The 13354-nt window shown below is 40.8% G+C and overlaps 1 protein-coding gene and 1 long non-coding RNA gene across 3 annotated transcripts in view; one reads left to right on the forward strand and one right to left on the reverse strand.

Moving 5' to 3' along the window:
- The window catches only part of tmtc2b (transmembrane O-mannosyltransferase targeting cadherins 2b), a 75882-nt gene extending 62915 nt beyond the window's left edge, over nucleotides 1-12967 (forward strand). For both annotated transcript variants that reach the window (XM_029842023.1, XM_029842024.1), the window contains 4 exons: nucleotides 2026-2107; nucleotides 3480-3594; nucleotides 6971-7034; nucleotides 10958-12967. In XM_029842023.1, the coding sequence (XP_029697883.1) occupies nucleotides 2026-2107; nucleotides 3480-3594; nucleotides 6971-7034; nucleotides 10958-11137 (441 nt within the window). In that variant the 3' untranslated portion in view covers nucleotides 11138-12967. The remainder of the gene's footprint in view (nucleotides 1-2025; nucleotides 2108-3479; nucleotides 3595-6970; nucleotides 7035-10957) is intronic.
- Nucleotides 3229-6490, reverse strand: LOC105416894 (uncharacterized). The gene is made up of 3 exons (XR_964785.2): nucleotides 6163-6490; nucleotides 3811-3946; nucleotides 3229-3719 (listed from the first exon to the last, which is right to left on the reverse strand). It is a non-coding gene; the product is annotated as an uncharacterized lncRNA (long non-coding RNA).
- Nucleotides 12968-13354: the final 387 nt, after the last annotated feature.

Consider the following 13354-nt stretch of genomic DNA (forward strand, 5'->3'; position numbering starts at 1 on the left):
TATTGCCCCCTAAGGATGTTCATCAAAATCCAGAAATATAAAACGGCCTCCAGACCAGCTGCACGCGAAATGTTTCATAAAATAGGTACCTAAAGTAGAGGAAAAGGCAGTTACCACCATAAACATGGAGGAGAGTCATAGATTGTACATGCTGCATTGTTGTTTGTTAGTGTAATCCATACCATGGTGTTGTGGATTTTGCAGTTATAGACATAATTAAAACTGGGCAGGGCAATGTATTGTATGTATTCAATGTATTAAGCATAAGGACTTTGAGGGGAGGTTCCTACTCTTCTACAATTGTCAAATGAGTGATCCTGCAAAATGTAATTGAAAGAAACTCATGTGTGTTTGACCTGTGATTGTCCGTCATTGCTCACGCCAAAGGTTTGTATGAGCAAAACACCCTCCAACCATGATGTAATTCTTGGCTTTCAAGCTCTTCCTTCTGGCCCCTAAGAGTCGCACATGAATACAAATGCTATGTTAAGTGTTGGGACATCAAAATTATGTGATATTGTGCATCATCTTTGTATCATTTGACTACTGAGACTGAGCTCTTTAGCAGTCATCAATCACATGCATTATCAAAGGTTTTCTTTGTCTTTTTATGGTTTCCAGGATAGGTTTATACTAAAATAAATAAAACATATAAAATTGGACGACATACACACGAATCTGCATTATATCAAAGCCTGTTGTGTGGAGGAGTTTGAGAGTACAAAGTGCCTCAGTTTTGACTGCAATGCCCTTTTTAAACAAGAGTGATGGGAATTTTGGAACTTCTTACTCTTTCAATAGTCTGTGTATATCTGGCTTCTAAACATCTATTGATCCATCTTCATGATCCCAAATTTTCCATCTCAACTTCAGCCCATTTCAGCGTGTGAATGCGTAATTCTGCGGGTCAGTGAAACAGACCCAGCTGTCTGTTATCACAAAAACAGCTGGTCCTCAAACATGCGCATTCCGACATCTGTGAATCTGAATATGAGAACACACACTGATTTTCAGACCAGGCCTCTGATTAGGATTTGATTATCGAATAAAAGGCACATTAAGGCCAGACTTGATTATTTTCCACAGCATACATGGAACTCACACTTCAATATTTATGGTTAGAAAGTTGTGTGTTTATCCACAGCTTTTAGCTGAACTGAATTTTAATTGATTTAATATATACTGTTTAATTTGTTTTCTCCACTGTTTCTGGTGTTACTTGTTTCATCAAAAGGATCAAATTTACCTGAACCCACAGCCTGAATCGTGCATTGCTAATGCTCAAAACAGACGCTTTTGCAGATGACTTTGTGCTGGTGATCACTGATTAGAGGACAATTTGGCGCCAAGCGTAATATGTGAAGTCGTGCTGAAGTCACAGCTGGCACTTGCGTTGGCCAGCTGCAGCATTCCCCTTCGGTGGTGATGGGTTATGTCTCACGTAAGAGACGTGACGAAGCTCTGGGGTCTTGAGGATGTTTTTTGTCGTCCTCACACCCCCAGTATTTATTTTATCTCTCTAATGGCCGCAGCGAGGGGGATATCCTCAGAGTAGGTGTCCCATGTCCCTATATGCCGATGTGAAACCAAATCCCCTCAAAGCAAATATTTTCAATAATTTTCTCTCCTTTCCTCTCCACACCCCAGTTCCATTTCCATTTACAGCTCTCTGTACCGCTTCAGAGGTGGGGCCACAAACTAAGGAGACGTGCGGTTGTGCCGTTGAAGTGTTATTTGGGCAGATAAAAGTGTGTTATGAGTGAACGTTTGCCCCGTCCGAGCATGACGATGTGCAGTTTGACAGAATACCACATTAGCCTGTGAGAGTAACACTCCATGTGTTTTATGTCTCTTTACCGAGATTAACCGTTATTGTCAAAGTAGGACTGTGGTTTGTAGAGGGTCAACACGCAAACCTAAACGTGTTTTGGCCCTCATGCTTGAGTGTACTATTTTTTATAACAGTGAAGTTTTGAAGAGGAGTTGGAGCATTAACGGTACCCGTGTTTAATTTGTCTCACTCAGGGGCAGAAGACAGAAGCAGAGAGGTACTTCTTGAAGGCCATCCAACTGGATCCTGCAAAGGGAAACTGTTACATGCATTATGGTGAGCATAGACGTATTTCGGTGACTCTTATTTTTTATTCTGCCTTTAGTTTTGCCAATTTAATTAATTACCTTTATCAAAGCCTTTGAAAAGCCTAAATTTGCCATGAACTGATGCGTTAAAGCTCAGGAGGCTTTTGCCATATTTGGATCCTTTTTTTGATTTTCAGCAACATTTATACCTGTGTAAAGCAAAAATATCATGTCTGAAGGACTGTCATACACACACACACACACACACACACACACACACACACACACACACACACACACACACACATATACATATACATAGAGGCAACCTCACAGCAAAGATACAATGTTGGTTTAACTTGATGAATGCTGCAGCGTTGTTCAGTTATTTTTCACTGCTGATCGGTGTTTCACTCCATTTCTGCATGAGGGATGATGTAGACTGTGTTCATAATAAACTACCCATCAGTTTTAAGGGGGTAATAAGTCACTGGGTAGAATAAAAACACGGCTGTAAGGGCTGCATTTGAAGATGAATTACAAGCAAAGTGGAGTGTGGCCTTAAAATTGTGGGGGGAAAAAAATAGCGGGTTTATCCTCAACTTGCTCCTCACCCATCTGTCTGATCTTTCACACCTAAACTTAAGTTTTTTATTGTAGTTGTTATAGTTATTAGAATTGAAAAAGCAAGAACAAATGCTCAGGTTTCTCACTGTGAACTAGCTTGGTTCAGCGTTTGGGACCAAAATTTTGATAACACCCTCAAAAGCCACACTGGCACATTATAAATTAGAGCAACAGGGTCTGTTTTATTGTCTTTGCACCTCATTAATTTGCTCTGATATTTCAGAACCCCCCCCCCCCCCCATATCTGTCTGGAGCAATGTAACACTCGGTCTGAAGACTCACCTCAGGCCCGCATTCATGGATACAGTTTCATCCTCAGCCATGAAGGAAAAACATGCTTAGGTCCGCATTGTGGTTTAGCATTCTGCTACAGCTTTGGGGTTAAAAGTCAGCAGCATTTTAATCTATTAAAAAGTGGCCAGTCTCTTTTCATTGCCCCAATCCCGTCTCATTCAGCGGGTCGGTACAGAAGAACCGCCAGCGCAGCCAGGACCCAAAAATAAGACATAAAACCTCCCACGAGAAGCATTTTTATTGAAAATAAACAGATGTAACAAGGTTGGCTAATGTGACTAATAGGTCTAAACGCCGGCCCAAGAATGCTGGGATGCTGTGCTCATATCTCGTGTTTCAGAGTTTTATTTTTGAGGCTAGGAACGCTCTGGCCCTCGAGCAGAGCCAAGTTCAACACTTGCGGAGTACGTATCCCTCTGTGCCTCCACGAGGATCCCTCAGCATTTCAACAGTGCTCCTGTTCTCTCTCACCCCACCAGGTCAGTTTTTATTGGAAGAGTCTCGGCTGCTGGAAGCAGCGGAGATGGCAGAGAAAGCGGCGCGCCTTGACGGTGGCGAGTTTGATGTGGTGTTTAGCGCAGCCCACATGCTCAGGTGAGTGTCGGGGGGTTTTCTTTTTCCTTTTTCCTCAAACGGGATGATTCCCACTGCTGCACCAGGAGGGACTGAACATATGTCATACTTTGTGGCCAAAATGGATGAACCAGAGTTTTCCATGGCTGAACAGAAAGGAGGCAATATAAAACAGAGGGAGTTTTTTAGCCAGAGGTTTATATTCCTCCTCATCCAATATGATTTACTCAGCTGTACTTTGTAATCCTCTTCCCTCGCAGCAATACTAGGCTGGCATCTCTTGGTTCGTCATGCTGCGCAGTGCCGACTGCTGTCTTCATGTTCGCTTTCTCATTTCTTCTTCGCTTGCCCTGGCTGATACTTGGTGATCTGCCTTCAAATCAGAGCTGGGTTTAGTCTGAGCAGCTCAACAGCTGTTCAATTTCTGCACACGCGACAATATGAAATTTAAAAACTCTGCATGCCAGCTTAGAGCTTGGGGAAAAAAAGCTACACAATTTAAATTCCCTACTTTAAACCTGTCTTGGAAACTTTTGAGCCAAGATGGTCGCGGACAGTAAATTTTTTAATATAATAGAGGCTGGATTTGGGTACTGAGATAAGTGTCCAAGATAAATTTGATTTTAATAATATTTTCATCAGTGAAGTGTCATTTGGCAAGGAAGTAGCAAGGAAAAACTCCCTTTTAACAGAAAGAAACCCTGAGCAAAACCAGGCTCAGGAGGAGGAGACTGTCCATATGGGAGAGGAACAGATTCCTACATAATAAATGCCAGTTATCTGCTCGCTTGAAGTCAAATGAGGCGTTTCAGTCTGTGAACCAAGCTAGTACATATCTGTAAGATGTTCCTGTCAGGAACCCTGGTGGTTGGGATTGTTCTTATGGTCGGGAGGTCACTGGTTCAAATCCTGACCTCTGTGGTCTACATGCTACAGAAAGAACCCCCAATTACTGTGTGAATGGTTATTTCTCTGTGTTGTCAATGGTTATTAATGCAAACTTGCAACAGGCAGCACTTAGTGGTCAAGATGACACAGCAGCTAAATATGTTCAGACATTTTACTTTTTAGATCAGGTGCCCATTCTCCAGATTAGTGCTATTTTAATTAGGAACGTGTTTCTAAGTAGTCGATACCATTTCATTATTTTAAGGTGGTTTACGTCTTCACCATTGACTAGCGTCAGTATTAGGAGCCTTCATCAGGGTCTGGACCCCTGACAGCTAAAAGTGCTTCAGTCTGCGCTGAGCCGAACATTTCTCTGGCTGCCTGGCATGCGGTCCAGCTCCTTTACAGTCCAGCCTCTTTTATGTGTTTCTTTTGGAAGCAGACGTGGAAAAGACCCCCGGCTGGCACGGCCACTACATCCATGGCTTTAAAAAAAGATGATTCAGATGCGCAAACATATTTTATTGCTCTGTTGAGCATGGATTACAACCTTTTGGCTTCCAATAATATTAATTCCTTTTTGTCTGCTTCGATTAAAAATAAACAGATTTAGTTAATTGTATGAATATAACATAAAATGTGCAACTCAAGATTATACTGGTCATACATATTACGAGTAGTTATGAATACCTATGATGGGGAAAGCACAAATTGAGCACAAACGTGCTAGAAAGAAAAATGCTTTTTTGTGAGTATGAGAAGGTTTGTGATATTCTGCAGTTAATAAACTAAACTAACTAATGGCATCATGCAAAACACCAATGGTTGGGTTGCTGCTTTGAAGAGAATATCTCCTACCCAGGATTTTTCCTCCTTTCCATTTTCTGTTGCTTTTATAGTCTCCGTTTCACTTCTGCTAGGGTTTAAATCCAAGTGCTATTTATATTGTTGGACTCTATCGTCTTCACGGCTGTTGGGGCTCACAGTAAGACCGTCTGGATGTCATTGGGACGTATGATAATGCCTCCGTAAATGTGATAATGATATTATAGAATGCAATTTGTGCTGGGTTTTTGTTTTTGTTTTTTTTGTTTTTTCCAGAATGTTGCACTGACTAAATATTACGCTGGCAAAAGAACATATGGTTGTGGTTGGACAAGAAACCCACAGTATAATCTCAGGACAAATTAAGGAACTCTAGATGGTGTCTGGATCGCCTCAGGAATGTAAAGTGCTTCTTTAACCCAGAGCTGTAACAATTGTGTTGAACAGTTATATTGTAGAGTCAACAACAATATATAGAGTCATATATATATATATATATATATATATATATTATACACACAGTATATATATCCATGGATATATATATCCATGTTGAGAAGAATAGAGAACAATATTGTTATGGCTATGACGTTTCAGTCCAAGATAATGACCTAGGGAATTATATTTTTACGCAAATATCTCATTTAAAAGTGTAGAAATACATCTTTTTGACTAAAGATACTAGACCCTTTCTTCATTAGATTCAACTATGACATTTGTCATCTTCAGAATTCACCTTTCACCTCCAGAATTCAGCTCAGACCCTATTCTCCTTCTAAATGTGTTCTTTTTTAAATAGCAATCCTGGTGTTCCAGGTAAGAACGAGTAGAAATGTTTCAAACAGAAAAAAAAAACAGCATCTCCAGGAGACTGACCTGGTAATCCTTTTATGTCTAGCCATATGGACGATGATCCCTTAATAACCTATGACAGGCTTAATGAAACTGTTGATCCAACAGCCCGGCTTCCTTTGATCGTTACGACTTAAGGGGCTCCTCAGCCGAGCCATCACCGGCCCCGGCCTTGACTTTGTCAGAGCTTATGTGTTTGCTGTGAGTCAATTGTTACCATCAGTGGACAGCAAGCAGCTGCGGGCTGTTGGTTTGATTTTTGCGATAGGAGGGAAGCAGGAAGTGTCTTGTGTGAGGGGATCTAGTGGGACTTGTATAACAGTAGGCAGACAAGTGGGGGAGTACAGATAAGAAGCAGGGTACTTCCTGTCCTGACTGCAGGTTTTATGTCAGTTGGAGCAAAGTATTTTTGGCTCCAAGGAGTCACGCTGTCATCCCATCTGCCTCATAAATCCTTTGTCACAGTGGGGCGTGTATTTTGGCATCATTTTTGTCGTGATAGTGTGACTAAATTGGCCTTTTTTTCCACACGCTTTTCAATTTTAAAACAATAGATTGACAGTGGAGAGAAAGGTATGATATTTGTTTGTTTGGGATTCAAGAAGTGCTTTGGTTTAAAAGCATTTTCTCTGCTTATCTCAGCTTGTTATTGAGTAAAAGATAAAATTGAACAGGCGATTGGAGCCATTTTTCTCATCACTCATGCTGTTTCTCAGTGTTATTTCCTCAGTGACCCCTGAGCACTTGCATACAGATGGGGTTCAAGGCCTCATCTGAAGCCAGCAGCAATAAAGATGAGTAATGATCGCCTCTCCCTCTTTTTTCTCTGCAGACAAGCCAGCCTAAATGAGGAAGCCGAGAAGTATTACAGGCAAGCAGCAAGCCTGAGACCCAATGTGAGTACAATTGCAACATGCTAATCTCACCCGTTACTATTTACCCCGATGAAATTAAAGTCTTGGTGGCTGCCTGCCCAGTCTACCTTGTCACAACAGTCTTCTTTGTAAGTGATGCTCAAGGGAAAAAATGGCAAGGGTTAGGTTTAAGTTCTGAGGTCTGTTTGTATAACATCCATCAATGACTTCAAAGAAAGGGCCAGGGTAAGTTCATTGAAAAGAATAATGATAATAACACCCAGTCAGGGGACTCTGACATCTTGAAAATGAATGGGGTCTTTTAGAGCTTTGACTGAATGGGTTTGAGTGAGTTCCGCATAGGGAGTGACATGTTTGACATGCGGTCATTGGTCTAAGATTAATGATCAAAATACATCCTTGTAATACAATCGGTAGGATTTGGTTGAGAACCACACATAATAGCATGTAATCAGACAGTGAAAACAAAAAATAAATGAATCTTCGGTCACATTTATTGATCTAAAATAATGTCTTGGTAGCTTTCACAGTCAGATGTACAGTAAATTAGAGTCTCTTCAGGAATTTAGAATGTTGCAGTCACTTCCATAAGTATCATGGAGTTAAAATGGGGTCAAAGTTATTCATCTGTCGTCTGTGTAAATGGTAATGGTTTGAAAGAGAAACACTGAAACAAGGCTGTTACCTTTGCTCGGGAGTGACCCGCAACCCACACAAATAAAGATGGCAAACAGGTGTTAGGTCTACCTCAAAGGTCATTCAATCAGATTTCTTCATAACCTAAAGCCACTGATGATCACCAAATGTGGTTTTATTGGTTTATATTCAACATCACTATGGTGCCATTTGTTAAAAAAAAACTGGCACTTCCTTCAACACCAGTTAGTATGTTTCTTACAGCAACCCTGAGATTGAATGGCTGTTTCAAACCACCACTGTGAGCCAACTGCAGCTTTGTTAACATAAAATATCTGATTGACAGCTCCTTCCTCGGGAACATATTAACTATATTTGGTTCCTTACTGATCTAGTTCAGGCCCAAATCTGCCTAATTTTCACATTACTGTTTTGGGGCATCTGTAATTGTACAGATGTTTTAGATTTGCCTGCACTCACTCTTGTTTTTCAGGGCAGGATTTTAATCTGGCATCTGCACCCACCTTTACTGTTCTGGTTTATTCCTCCCAATGTGACTTGACTGATTCCATGCCCTATGTCCATCTTCATTTGGCATTTCATGCATTGCTGCAGTCTTATGTTCTGAAGGACCCTCGTGTTTTGTATTAAGCACATGTGGTTGTTCTAAGAAAGAAGGGATGTTTCACTTACACTAAATTCGTAGGGTTTAGTCCATTTGTCCTTCAATTGCCTGTGTCCCAAGGAGTTAAATCAGATCAGATGATGGGTTTGCTTTAGTTCATCTCTGCACCTTCAGGCATCTGTCGTTTCCCATTCGTCCATGTTCTTTACTCACATTTAAAGCAATTCTCATCAGGTCAATCTAAATCTTTTTAGCATGTGCTGATTTACAGCTGAGAGCCTGAAAGCATTTGTTAACCCGCTTTTGAGTGATCCAAAGAAATCACTACACACGGAATCTGTACCACATGCCATTAACAGCAATTTAGCACTAAACACCTTCTTGTCACCTACGTCCTGCGGTATTATTTTTCCTTCTTTGGCCCTTCCTACTGTCAGTTTTCAACTGTGTCCATATGTATCAACAGTTATATTTTGGCAAGAATTATTCAGAGATGTATAATGTTCAAATTGGTCCCTGAGCGTTATTATGTGGTTTGACCTCCAAGATGGTGGGTCAAACTGAAGGTAATTTATAGTGCAAACAGGCTCTGAATTTCCCTGAACATTAGTCAAAGCTCTGGTGACTCCTGTGACCATAATTGAAACACAGGGAGATAATTTTGTTTTGCTATGGGATTAATATAATTGCCCAGTATTTAGTAAGTGTAGTATGTCAACACAGCCTTCCCAATCCAATTTTTGGCAATTGGCTGTGAATTTGTAGGCCCCTGCTTTATAGTTTGTTCTTTATATGCTGTAACCTCATTAGAATGATCCTTTTCACTTTTGCACTCCAGCAGTTTGGCCTTCCAGCTGCTGCACAATGTCTGTTTGAATCTTCAGAAAGGATATCGGTCAGCTAACAAGTGATGTCTTTGGTCACTTCAGCAGCTTTATACCCACCTTTCTCTTTGCAATTCATCACACAACAGGCCCTGGCTGGCAGCCCTGTGGCAGTCCAAGCAATTACTGATGAGTGAAAAACAATTTTAAACAAATGATTTGCAGGGTGAAGAGAAATATTGCGCACATGTGAAAGAATGGCTTCACCAGAGCTTCACGGGCGAGTATGTGTACCCTTTTTGGAGTGCAAAGTTCACCGGCAGCACATGGTGATATGTTTATCATAATCACATTATAGTAGGAAGTGTTTGGGTTTGATCCCCATATGTTCTGCATTGGTTTGAGTAATTCAAAACCTGGTTTTCCCTCTGTTTACCGCCGCCATAGCTGCCATGCTCCATGTTTGTTACTGCGAAGCATCTCAAGAGGCTCCCGCCTGTGAATGATGGTGACAAATGCTGACCAAAAGTAGCATCCAGGTCACATTGATGTTCAGAATGAGGTCATAGTTCAGATAATCTGATCTGGAGAAGATTTCACACCATATGAATCTCGCCCAAATCTGATTTCTGATCTAGGTTACATAAAATCAGGAAAAATCAGATTCAGGCCTGCATCAGGCCTTAATCACCAGGTAGAGGTGTCTGAGTGAATGTTGTGGGCCTCTTGATAGACCGGAGATCTCATCGATTTAAACAATTCAAACCAATCTTCCAAATGTTTTTACTGATTTTATCTAAAAAGTATTTCCTGGAGTGTTGGCCTTATTTTTTACATATCCATGCTTTAAACCTATGCAGGGACATTGTGTTTTTTGCAATGTGAGGATGAATTAAGTAGCAATTAGTGGAGAATGAAATGAGCAAAGCAATGAAACCCTGAACTGGCATCTTTTACTGAGACTGTTTTGGTTTACCCTCCTTTGTTTCCTAGGTGTTACAGTTCTATAAATTACAATAATTTCAAGCAGTAAAACAGTAGCCTAGTCCAACGTTAGACATCTTTTCCATGTACCAAATTAAAATGGAGATCAGATGTGTTGGCCCCGATACGCATGTAGTCTTACTGTGAATTCACCCAAACATTTATTTCCTGTACTTATGTCTTGGTGACTCACCCGCCCGTTGAACCGATGATGATTTCACCCTTTGGCACTGGGAGGAACATTCTGCATATTTATCTAGGTCTGCTTCAAAGTTGTCACGTTCAAGAGCGCAACCGCAAGACATGGAGGCACACGACAGCGTGATTACCGAACTTCAAACACAGTCTGGGTCATCTCACAATCCAGAACCAAGAGTTGCTTTTGGCATAGCAAGTTGGCTTAATGATTATTTATGGGCGGGTTTCTTTAAAATTGCAATGTTCCGTTACATTTATTCACCATTTCTCATTTTAATGTTTTCCATTTAAACTATTTTGAAATCAATGTTGCACCTTTATTGAACGGTTTAGACCACCGGCTCACTAAACCACCACACCAGACTTCATCCACCTCCATCTGCCTGTTGGCTCCAATGAATATATCAGACCCTCCCTTAATGTTTTATCTAATATTATAAAATGCAGTGGACTGTTTCGTTGAATGCCAAGCCCAGCTCCCATTTGTTAAAACAGCTGTAGGGGTCCAGAACTCGACACCACAGCTCCACTTACACCTCTCTGCTGCTGAGGTTCAGGCTGTGAATGATGTCATTGCATTGTCCATTGTCCGTATTTAATGTTTTATAGAGAGTATACATGCTCTGATTGTTGAATATGAAAGCCTTTAATGAAATTATCCTTTGTTTGCTTTTCAGTATCCTGCTGCCTTGATGAACCTGGGAGCGATCTTACACCTCAATGGGAAACTGCAGGACGCTGAAGCAAATTACCTCCGGGCCCTTCAGCTGAAACCCGATGACGCCATCACTCAGTCCAACTTGCGTAAGCTATGGAACATCATGGAGAAACAGGGCTTGAGGACCACCAGACCATGAACTTACCTTGTCCACCGTCCCAGTATGCCAGGCCTCGGGAAAAAGACGGAACACTCGTCCGCTGGACATTTGTTCTCACCATCCAGGAAGATGGAAGTCTCAGTGAGGCCGTTTGTTCAGAGGAATCTCCATAAACCTCCTGAGCTTACCTCAGGCCAAGAGCACAGTTCACAGTTTGGCAGGCGCTCCTCATTATTTGGACTCTTTACGACTTTCCTCTAGTTTAGTGCTCTCACAGGAACCACACTTTTCCCTCTTTCTTTTATAACTCGAGTACTTGAAGTTGACATAAGTTCACCCATCAAGGATTGTGATGAGCAAGGTTTTTAAGAAGCCGCTGTCATTTATTCAGGGTGTTTCGCATTCAAATGTAGCCTGAGAAAGTGAAAATCAGAACACAAAGCTCAGAACGCTGCAGTTTCCATCAGCGTTTCATCTTGTCTTGGAGCATAGATTAAACAACCCCACTCAAGGGTTACCAGATTTAAAATAAACATCCTGTAACTGAAACTGCACTAAATTCTGTTGTTATGGTTACACACACTTATAATAATGTTGATTAATGAAAGTCTGCCATTTGCTGCAGATACGAGGTGAAAAATCATTCTACACTCTATCAATAAAGCAATTCTGATAGCAACTAAAAGTTCATTGAAGGCTTGATATCAACAAAAACAAACCATTTCATTCTAAAAATGCAAAAACAAAAGGCGCTGGGATGTTTTTCCCCTTCTTCACAATGCCTTACAGTAAAAGCTGTAAATCGTTTTTGGGGCAGTGTACAGTAGCACACAAATGGAATTTTTACTGCAGCTCCTGTTTCTGTGCTGGCAAAGAACAGTGAGAAGCTATAAATGGAAATATTAAGCTACCTTCCCGCGAAGGTCAGCAACAGGAAGCAGACCAGTACGGTCGTTTTTGGTTCGTCCGCCTCCTCTGAAGGTGCCTGCAGCTTTTACAAATGAGTGTGCAGAGCCATAAAAAAAGAAAGCTCTTCTTACCAAATACAAAAGCTATGCTGCTCCAAAATCTTTTCATCATGGATCAGTGCACAGACATGGCACATCTAAGGGAAATGTTTTTAAAGTGTTTTTTTTTTTAAAAAATTATACTGATTTCAATATTTGTATAAATGGATCCTAATATATACTGACACTGTGTATAGTATACATGAAATGGAGCAAGTTTGGTTCCCTGAGGTATGTTCCCTATTGTCAAACCATAAGGGTTTTTATTTGTAAATATTATACGCAGTTAACCTTCGTTTATCGGAAACATTAAGTGAAACAGCACCTTCCAAAATCTTGAAAGAAATTCACGTTTCTCTGTCTAACGTCCATCACTGCCTGTGTCCTTTAAGTTTCTACATTGTTCATGCTCCATTTTACCGTAGCAACAGAACCAGCTGGCACTGTGTTTTCACCTGTAAAAATGGAACAGAGGGAAAAGCGCTCGCTCCCGTTCTTTCTGATCCTCACAGGTCACATTCAATTCTGTTCTCACACACTAAAGCAGTCAACCGGTGTTCCCATTTCTCCCTTCTGTTCTGTATTTGTGAAGAAAAGTTACATTCTAATGCTTAACTGAAGATTTTTTTTTTTTAAAGTATACTCTGTGTCTCTGCTCAGGGATCTCAAGCCGTGGGTTATCGCAGAAACTTGTTCACAGAGTGTTTACTAAATTAAAGATTTATTTTTGAAAGCTGTTGTATTTGTATAAATTATCAGGATTTGTAGCTTTTTTGTAATATAAATGAACAATGTGCCAGAATAGACTGTTCTCTTCCTAATGTTGTTCTTTTTTTCCACAATAAATTTACGTTCTTCTGCATTTGCTTCAGTCCGTGTGCGGCATTATTTGCATTAGGGATTTTAATCTAGATTCAGTTATGGGTTTTATTTGCTCTCCACCTTTCGAAAATGTGCATTCCCTCCTGACCCTGGAGCAAGGTTTAAGCTCCAAGAGAATTCCTTGATGTTCCTGTTGGATATCAGACTTAATGGGGTGGTCTTGCATGCTGCGGAACAAGCTTTACAAGGCCTTTTAAAGTAACCCCCTGCAAATTTACCAAAATGTGTCATAAAACGAACTCAAATGGATCTCGTCTGCTTTGATGTTTGAACAACTGAAGGAGAAAATATTCCCATATGGAATGAGTAGCGGTGTCTGCACATGGCTGGTGTATTTCGGTTAGCACCACCCTCACAATTGAGACCC

This window comes from Takifugu rubripes, chromosome 9, assembly GCF_901000725.2.
Source record: "Takifugu rubripes chromosome 9, fTakRub1.2, whole genome shotgun sequence".
In the NCBI taxonomy this organism is placed as follows: domain Eukaryota; kingdom Metazoa; phylum Chordata; class Actinopteri; order Tetraodontiformes; family Tetraodontidae; genus Takifugu; species Takifugu rubripes.